The sequence below is a fragment of the Bidens hawaiensis genome, unplaced genomic scaffold (assembly GCF_021521415.1).
Source record: "Bidens hawaiensis isolate Kalapana, Puna unplaced genomic scaffold, B.hawaiensis_p1.1 tig00007048_1, whole genome shotgun sequence".
NCBI classification, from domain to species: Eukaryota; Viridiplantae; Streptophyta; class Magnoliopsida; order Asterales; family Asteraceae; genus Bidens; species Bidens hawaiensis.
This window is the reverse complement of record NW_027491484.1, coordinates 436,042-446,225: the sequence shown is the minus strand read 5'-3', so window position 1 is coordinate 446,225 and position 10,184 is coordinate 436,042. Positions and strand designations below refer to the sequence as shown.

The following is a 10,184-nucleotide window of genomic DNA, read 5'->3' as shown; positions in this document are numbered from 1 at the left end:
TGCTTTGATCCAAGCATGCGATGCTTGTCAAAGAGCCGGAAACATCTCAGCCAAAAATGAGATGGCTCAGAAAGGCATTCAAATTTGTGAAGTATTTGATGTATGGGGAATAGATTTCATGGGCCCATTTCCAAACTCTTTCGGAAATAAATACATCCTTGTAGTAGTCGACTACGTATCTAAATGGGTAGAAGCACAAGCTCTCCCTACTAATGATGCTCGAGTAGTTGTACGATTTCTGAAAAAGTTATTCTCACGATTTGGCACTCCAAAAGCCCTAATCACCGACAGAGGTACCCACTTCTGTAATGCTTTAATGGACAAAGTTTTAGCATGATATGGAGTTCACCACCGACTTGCAACACCATATCACCCTCAGACTAGTGGGTAAGTAGAGGTCTCAAATCGAGGAATCAAAAGGATCTTAGAAAGAACCATAGGGATGAATCACAAAAATTGGGCAGATAAGTTAGATGACGCTTTGTGGGCCCTCAGGACGGCTTATAAAACCCCCATAGAAACAACACCCTTCAAACTCGTTTACGAGAAAGTATGTCATCTACCGGTAGAATTAAAACACAAAGCCTACTGGGCTCTCAGAGAAGTAAACTTTGATCTAACGTCCGCCGGCATAAACCGGAAAGATCAAATTCACGAGGCTCGAGGAACTAAGAACATTAGCCTATGAAAATTCCTGGTCTTACAAAGAAAAGACTAAACGCATGCACGACGCCCATTTAAAAGGAAACAAGAAATTCCAAATTGGCGATCGTGTACTGTTATACAACACACGTTTACATCTTTTTCCAGGAAAATTGAAATCACGATGGACAGGCCCATACATAGTTGAATCAGTCTTTGATTACGGGACAGTCGAGATTTCAAATTCAAATGCCAAAAGTTCAAAGTGAATGGACATCGATTAAAACCATATATCGATGGACCATTCGACGAAGTCTCGGAGGAAGTGATCCTCCAACTCCCTGAATAGGAAATTAAGAAAATAAGGTCTGGCCAAGACCTTCACAAAACTAGGCCTTGTGAATACACATAAAAAAAATAATAAATATAAAAACTACAAAAAACACGGGGGCGTGCTCCCAAAAGCACGGTCTCATGCCAAAAATTGCGGGTCGGAATCTTCGCTGCAAAAATATCAGTCAGACTAGTTTGTAACAGAATTGTCAGAGAAAAAACACGGGGACGTGCTCCCAGTAGCACGGGGCCGTGTTTAGGTGTCTGGTTGGCTTTAAAAGGCACCTCTTGCCAATGCATTCCTTGCACCAACCAAAACCAATACACTCCTCTCTGAAAAATTCAACATGCCTACTGAAATGAGTGAATCAATTCCCGTTCCTCGACAACCGAGAACGATACCCGACATGTTTCCAAAACCGAGCTTATCTTAAAATTTCAAGAACTCGTTAAAGAACTCACCGAAATGAACCTCCTTGCTGAGATGCGTCTTGTTCAACTCACCGAATCAGTGGAAAACATGAAAATGGAACTTCGAGACATTAATGAACAACTCCAGTTTCAAGTTCTCGATTTCACATATTTTCCACCACCAGGACCATTCGGAGGAGGAGAGCCTTTCGTGGACATTTAGGAAACTTAATTTTCTGTTCTTATGTGTAAATAAGTGCATTACGCACAGTGTGTTAGGAATTTCGGGCTTAACCCGAATATTTTCTTATTTCTAGGAAATCCGGGCTTATCCCGTAATTGTTTTAGGATCTTTTTAATGGAAAGTAATTTTTAGGATGACTAAGCTCTTAGTTTTTAACATCCCGAAATTTCTAAAATAATATTTAATATATTATCTGCATCGGGTGAAATAATTGAGTTAGTGGATTAATAATAATAAATGTAAAAAAGGATAAGTAGATTAACTAAAGGGAATTAATTAAAGACCAAAAAGGAAAGATTGTTCCAAAACGTGTTGTTCCGGACACGCAAACCGGCCCACGTCAGACCGTCCCAGGCCCATCACGTGAGAGGTAAATTAGCCTCACTCAGCAGCAAGGTGATTGGCGCTTAGGATCGGTTTCGAACCCACGACCTCTATGTTATTGTTCCAAGTCTTACGCCCCCTTAACCAACTGAGCTACACTACATGGATTGAGCGGCTGGCATGGCATGGATTGAGCGGTTAGCATCTGAAGTTAGAAGAAATGATGTTTTAAATATGTGGTTTTACGTTATGGTTTTAAAGGAAGGTTTGAATGTTTCGTAATAAATGATTAATGTTTTATATTCCGCGAAAGGTTTTAATAAACTCTGGTTTGTAGAACTGTGTTTATGAGTAAATCCGACACTAAAGTAAGGCACCGGGAACGGGGCCTTACAAGTTGGTATCAAAAGTTCGAGAGATTTAAGCATCCTACATGCTTAGACTTGAACAGAGAATGAGATTTAAATAAGAAAAGGAAGAAGATGCCAGTTCAAGGATGCCATGTGTCGCTCAAGCAAGCTTAGTAAAGGTAAGATGTATGATTAAATGATGTATGTTAAACGATAGAGAAAGGATTAGTGAACGATAGGGATAGGATTAATTGATTGTTTAACGGTTTAAAGGTAGAAACTAGCACAAGTGAAATCATAAATGGAAGTATGTAGAACCTGAGGAGTAATGCAAATAGTTAGTTACACTTTATCAATGTCATTAGCTACTTACCTTACGAATCATGTGCTAAATAATTCCTAGAGTGATGACGTTTGTGTTTTCCCTTTAGAATACGAATGACTGGAGCTGGAGAAATTGCTGGAACCGGAGGTCGCACTAGGCGTCGTGGCAGGCCTCGTCGTGTCCGACAACCTTTAGTTGAAGCAGCTTCCAACACCGGAGATGAAGGAAGCGCAACTGGAAGAAACCCGAGCAACAACGAAGGGGTTCAACTAGGCCCTGCACTTCAAGCAGCTATTGTTCAAGCTGTAGCAGCTGTCGTGAAGAACATGACTCCGGAAGGGTCTGCTGGAGGCCGTGAAGGAATTGATGAAAGGGCGGGAGGAGATGGTAGGAAAGATGATGAAGGGGAGAGGGAGGCCTCGAGTGTGGTAAGGTCAGTGAAGGTTGATGATATGAGGAGGGCCTGAGGTGGGTGCAACTACAAATCATTCAAAGGTTGTGATCCGCCGAAGAAGTGTGGGCAAGTGCACCAGGGAGAATGCAAGACTGGAACAGACAAGTGATATCGATGTGGAAAGAGTGGGAATTACTATCGAGAATGCCCTGATTGCACGAAATGCTTCAAGTGCGGTAAAGTTGACCACATGGCTAGGGATTGCAAGGAGACAAAGGCGGGAGGTGCGAAAGGGTAAGGATTTAGGGAACTGCAGAGAGGAACGCTCGGTAAAGGAATAATTGCTTATGTAATAGTACTATTTCGTTTTAAGTATGATTTCCTAGGAATTTGTTTTGTGTTAAGGTTAAAAACTTATGCTTATCTATGACTTGTAATATATTGAGTTGGTTATGAATGATTATTTATATTATAAATGCCGTTTAGACAATAGTGATAGATGATACGAAACAAGGTCCCTTGGAAGGGCGAGGCGAGACTTGAAACATCGAGAGCCTCATGGACAAGCTACCATGAATAGCTAAAGCACGTGAACACCGCTCGGTGACAACAAGTCAGGAGTGAGGAGGATAACCCAAAAAGAAAAGGCGATCCAATAAAGTGCGTAGATATAGGAAGTTGTTCCCTTACAAGGAATAAGCTAGGTTTCGGGGATGAAATCTCTTTAAGGAGGGAAGACTTGTAACATCTCGAAATTTCTAAAATAGTATTTAATATATTATCTGCGTCGGGTGAAATAATTGAGTTAGTGGATTAATAATAATAAATGTAAAAAGGATAAGTAGGCTAACTTATTCTCTCCATAATAATTGAGTTAATTATTGACCAAAAAGGAAAGATGGGCTTTGAGTCCATGGGCTTAAGGGAGTATAAATACCCCTTAAACCCTAATCCTTTCCATTTCCATCCATATTTTCCATCTTATTCTCTCCACACCTTAAAACACACACACATATTGCTTTTTACGGCCGCAAGAGAGAAGAAGGGATCCGAGACCGAAATCAAGCCAAATATAGATAGATCTTCATATACAAGATAGAAACAAGATCATAGTTCATAAATAAGCTAACCTGAAGCCTAAAAACACTTAAAGGTACGTGCTTTAACCTTAAAGGTTACGTTTTTATGAACGATTTGCCATGAAACTTAACCCTAGAGTAGATCGGGTCTAGATGTTTCATAAAAATGCAAACTTGATATTAAAAATGAACCTAATAAACTTGTTACCTAAAGATCTAGCTAAAATGGGTTTAAAATCGATAAAGCTTTAAGCTTTATACCTAAAACGGGTTTTGAAAATAATAAAGGTTCAAGCTTTATGCTAGACACAGGTTAAATCTCGATAATGGGATGATATTGGAAAATTAAAGGGTTAAGGATAGTAGGAATGATGGTTAAAATTGTGATATAGGCTGGGAAACAGTTACCTGAGCTAGATAGAAATGATAAAATAGAAAAATAAGCTGAAAGAATCAGGTATGGGGTTCTCGGTGACCTGAGTTCTCGGTCACGAGTTCCCTAAGAGTTATCGGTCAGGATTTGAGGGTTTTCGGTCGGATTCTCGGCCAACCCGAGTGTTTGGTTGCAATGGTTTTCGGCCAAAATGGGTTCTCGGTCAAACCCGAGTTCTCGGTCAAACATGGGTTCTCGGTGAAAACTGGGGTTCTCTGCCCAGAGTTCTCGGCCATCTAGCTTCTGTTTGGTTTGGGCCTAGACCCAGTTGGGCCAGAAGAACAGTTGGACTGACTTAATTAAGCCCATAAGATGATAAGCCCAACTTAGAAAACAATTTAAAATGTTAATGAAAAATGTGTTAAGACAGTTAATGGAAATAAAATTTTTTTCCAAGCTGACCTGGCAGCTCGACCCCAGCCAGGGGCTCTGCCCCTTGGACCCTGCTAGAGGCTGCCGCCCCTAGGACCCCGCTGCCAGGGGTGCTGCCCCCGGACCCCGTTCGTTGTGGGTTATATAAAGATAGAAATACGATATGAGTAGTAATAGTTATTTGATACATGTAAATATTATACAGTTAGCCGTGCACAGCTCAAGAAAGGGATAATCATAAACAGTGACCGTAACCGCATTCAGGTGAGTTTCTAGCCCCATTCCTTGTTATGTTTTCGGGGCTGCGTGCATACTCGATGTGTTGTTAATACATTTATCCTAAGTGATAAGTATATGCCATATGTGATATATGTGATAGATATGAATGATTTCTTGTCGGTACGCGAACGATCTTCGGATATTGCGCGTACTGTCAGGTTATAATAAAGGTATGAATATTATATATGGAAGATGTATGATCGTTATAAATGAATGCTTGTCGGGGCGTGAACGATCTTCGGATATTGCACATATCGACAAGGAGTATGATTGTTAAATGAATGATGTGAAGAACGCCTAGAGTGTTCTTATTCTACAATGTAATTATTGTATATGCAAAATAAGTGTATGTAGGTACAAGAATTGAAAATGAGTTCTACGTCTGACGTAGTAAGTTAGGATGGAAAATCCCTCTAACTTCCGTTGGACATAGACTTGGCATGTAATGGCGTAGTTAGGGAGTGTGGGCCTTATACGTGTTATAGATGATAGATGAGAACGTAGTTAAGGATTGTGGACCTTATACATACTTCAGATAGGAGCCAGCATAGGAAAGGACTGCGGACCTCATATGTGCTGTAATTGTATTGTGGTAGCATAGGGGAGGACTGTGGACCTCGTACGTGCTATGAATTAGGTTGCAACATACGGAAGGACTGTGGACCTTGTACGTGTTGTTAATGAAGGATGGTATAGGGAAGGACTGCGGACCTTGCACGTACCATAAATGGTGAGCATAGGTAAGGACTGCGGACCTTTTACGTATTCATGACCTTGAGTATAGGTATAGACGGCGGACTATGAACATACTCTTGGTGGATTGAGGTAGGTAGTAGGAAGTACGTATGTAGAACAGAAGGGTAACTGGTTAAGTATGAGTATGTATCTTCGGATATGTAAGTATGTATGATATGTGTATGTAATGTATGTTACTTGATTAACTAGAACTCACTCAGCGTAGCTAACTTTTAGTATGCACGCAGGTATACAAGTTTATCGAGATGGCATGAGGATGACACATGGCATGGATTGAGCGGCTGGCATCTGAAGTTAGAAGAAATGATGTTTTAAATATGTGGTTTTACGTTATGGTTTTAAAGGAAGGTTTGAATGTTTCGTAATAAATAATTAATGTTTTATATTCCGCGAAAGGTTTTAATAAACTCTGATTTGTAGAACTGTGTTTATGAGTAAACCCGACGCTAAAGTAAGGCACCGGGAACGGGGCCTTACATAATTTACATATTAAACATCATTCTAAAAATTCCAACTCTCGCGTTTGCTGAAAAATAAAAGAAAACATCAATAACTGATATAATGCTAAATATATATGTTTCCCTTGTTCATTTTAATTAACATTTTAATAGTTTTTGTTCGTTTCTAGTCGAGATTTGTATACTACTAACGTTTTTATGTTTCGTAGGTTCTGGGATTTGATCGTGATTAAAAAGGGCGAAAAACGAGCTAAAACGAGCCGAAACGGAGATCCAGAACGCGTCAGGAAGGGTCAGAACAGAGAACCGGTCAGACCGGGCCGGTCTGACAGGCCTCCCTTGGTGGAGCATGCCGCGCCGCGCGGAGGGGTGCCTATATCCCGTCGCGCGGCGCCTAGGCAATGCTGATGGGTTTTTAACTCGTTTTTGTTTATTGTCGGGCCTGGTTTCGCTATTTAAACACCTTTAACTTAAACCTGACATAACCTGGAAGCCACCAGACGATTTTGGTGAGTTGTTGGACCAATTTTATGAGTTTGTTGGTGATTTTGAAGGCAAGAGAACATCCGGTGAAGAGCTACACGTTCACGTTCGAGTTTACGGGTTTTATCATCTTCGATTCCCGTTTCTTATAATTCACCATGTTTTCGTTATTATTTGTTTTGTTTGATTTAGATTTTAATATGCTAGGCTAAATTCCATAGACTGCCTAGGTCGTGATGAACCTTAGTTCGGTTTGATTTTATTTGGATTTTCGTTTCGTTATGGATTTTATGTTCTAAGTAAACTGTTGAGTTTGATTTAGTTGATGCGTATGATTGCTTGGTTTTGTTTACTTGAATTTATTGTTTCACATAGCCCTTGTTGATTGTTTCATAGGATAGGGTTTTGTTAGGTCATTTACTGTGTATTCTTGACTAGTTTGTGATTAATATCGATTAAAATCATAGAAAAATAAAATCAAGTAAACAGATAAAAGTGAGCTGCTAGTCTAAAACGCTATAAGGTGATAGGCTATTAATAGATCTTTGCTTGTCGGAATTACTAGATTTAGTTCTTCGTAAGGAGTCCGTCTAGGTTTGATTGTCAGCTTAGTCTATTAAGTTAATTGAATCTTCTTGGCTATCTTTGAATTCCGCACTGTAAGGTAGGTTTTCGTTATAAAAGATACTTAGACATAAGCAATTAAATAACCGTAAGGAAGTTTAATATAAAACTGGTGAGTCTTAAAACTTGTTAGAAATCCATAGGCAACTTCTTGAAGTTCAAGGGTCCTTTTCGGGTTTTCTGTCAAGGGTCTATCTTATGATCCCGGTTCAATAACTTGCGTTTTTCCAATTAAATTAGTAACCATAACTTTGGGGATTCCGGCCTGGGTAGTTATTCTAATCATCTGAATTAATCCAAGTTTTCTAAATTTTTTATTAGTTTAAAGTAATTTGGGTTAAGGTTTAAGTTTAATTAATTAATTAAGTTTAAGGTAATGATTATGTCTTATTATTATTATATTAATTAGGGTTAGGTTTAATTTAGTTTATTATTAGTTAATTAAAGTAGTCATTAGTTAATTATTATTATGTCTTAATTAATTAGGTTTAATCCCCCTCAAATATTTTTAATAAATAGTCGTGTCTTGTAGTTTTGTCTAATTTGCTAGTTTCGTAATTTAAAGAGTCTCTTGGGTTCGATATCCGGACTTACTTAGCTGTACTAGAGTCGACCGGTTCACTTGCCGGTTAGTAGTTTAAGTTAAGTTTAAGGGTCTAGAGTATTACTTAGTGTCTAGATTAGTATAATTTTAGTTATTTATTTTATAACTACTTTTAGCACATCAAGTTTTTGGCGCCGCTGCCGGGGACTTTTGGCGATTGCGTTGCTATCTTTGATTGGACTGACTTTCTATATACGTGCTATTGTGTTTTTGCTTTTGATTTTTTTGGGTTTTAGTTAATTAGATAATTACGTGTTTATTTATTTATTTATTTTTTCTTTGAGTCGTAGGTGTCTAGTTGTCCGTGTCTTTTGCTTGTTTAGATTCTTGTAATTATGTGTGAAATTTGTAATGAGCCTCACTTTACCATTAAATGTACATACAATAGTAACCTTAATTGTGATACGTGTGGTGATCCTCATTTACACTATGATTGTCCATACAAGGGTTCTCGCTTTATTTGTTATAGATGCGTTGGTTGTCATATGACTCGTGCATGTCCATATAACCGTACTAACCCTTCTGTGCAGCTGGTGCAAAATTTTTCACAGGGACCTTTTTCGTATTATTTTGATAATTCGTATCAGCAACCTCAGCAAAACCAGGAGCAGTGTTATGATCAATTTTCTAATAGTCTTTCTGATGAGGATGTAGCTGCTATGGGTAGGATAGAAAAGATGTTGGTCCAATACATGGCTACAAATACCCAAAAGATGTTCGTTGAGCATGATACCATCTTCAAAAATCACCAGGATATTATTACAGATCTCCAACGTCAAGTAGAAGAAATTTCTAGGAGACTGGATGAAGAAGATGAAATGGAGAGATTGAGATCCTTGGAATATGTTGAGCACTCAGATAAGGAGATCATTTAAGTAACGGAGACAAAAATGGATGTTGAAGTCCCACCTCCGGTTTCACATGCTATTATTGATTTTTGGAGTGACTCTGATGATGAGATAAACGAAGAGGAGAGTGTGCAGCTGGAGGAGCAACCGACACCTGGTTATAAGTATGATGTGGAAGGCAACTATTTGGGATACATGAATCGGTTAGGCGAGTTGTTCCCAACGTTTCCAGAAGAAGGGAAAGAGCCAATCATGGAATATGTAGATGAAGAAGAGGAGCTCATCCTGGATACGGAGACACGAGTGGCTGATGAAATCCCACCTCAGGTTTCACAGGTATATGTTGCTAATTGTACTGAGTTTTGTAGTGACTCCAATGATGATTGTGACGAGGAGGAGTGGGCTGCATATCTGAGATCAGTTATGGTGAAACCTGTGTTTGAGGAAGAGATAGAATTGGGAGAGTCATTCGAGCTAATGTTTGGTGTTGAGGATATGGTTAAGGTTGATAGTGAGCTTAATGAGGAAGATGAATTCTTGAACCTGGAGTTGGATGGATTGTCGGATTATGACGGGGGAGACACATTAGACGTTAATGAGGATGTTGCGTTTTTCGAGGCCCTACTTGTAGAGGACAGTGTAGATGAGGATGTGGTGTTAGAGGAAGAACACTATTGCCGGCCCGTGGACTGTGTTTTGAATGCTTATCGGGAATTAAAACTACGGGAGAAGGTTGAGGATGACAAGTTACTTGAAAACCGAAGTTGCGCATACTTTAGAAGATGGTCTACGGGAATGAAAATTCTTTGCATGTCAAACACGCCCAGTCTTCTCGATACTTACAACACATTCGGCTCTTGCCAGGTAAGTTTAATTATAGGTGGTCTGACCCGTTACTTATTTTAATTCTAATTTAATATTTTGCGGGTCCATCATTGATATATTAATGTTTGATAAATTCCGGGTGGAACTAAACGGGTTAGATAGGGTCCAGATTAAGGAGAAACCTTTTGATTAACTTCAAGTGTGGGGAGGTTTCGCGGAGTTTGTATAATTAATCGAGTCACTAACGTAGTTTTTGTAGTTCTTCTTTGTTTTTGTATTTTTGAGTTTCGTTATGTAAAAGAAAGATTGAGCTAGAGACGATCCCCAAGGTTGAGTATAATGAAACAAATAAGTGTGGGGATGGAGTAGCAGTGGAGCCGTATACTTTATATTTATTATT

At 39.1% G+C, this 10,184-nt stretch overlaps 1 protein-coding gene across 1 annotated transcript; it reads left to right on the top strand.

Moving 5' to 3' along the window:
* Positions 1 to 8,396: 8,396 nt before the first annotated feature.
* Positions 8,397 to 9,865, top strand: LOC143634390 (uncharacterized). Its single transcript, XM_077102487.1, has 2 exons — positions 8,397 to 9,295; positions 9,404 to 9,865. The coding sequence occupies exons 1-2, from the start codon at positions 9,002 to 9,004 to the stop codon at positions 9,863 to 9,865; spliced, it is 756 nt and encodes a 251-aa protein (XP_076958602.1). The 5' UTR covers positions 8,397 to 9,001.
* The last annotated feature ends 319 nt before the right edge of the window (positions 9,866 to 10,184 follow it).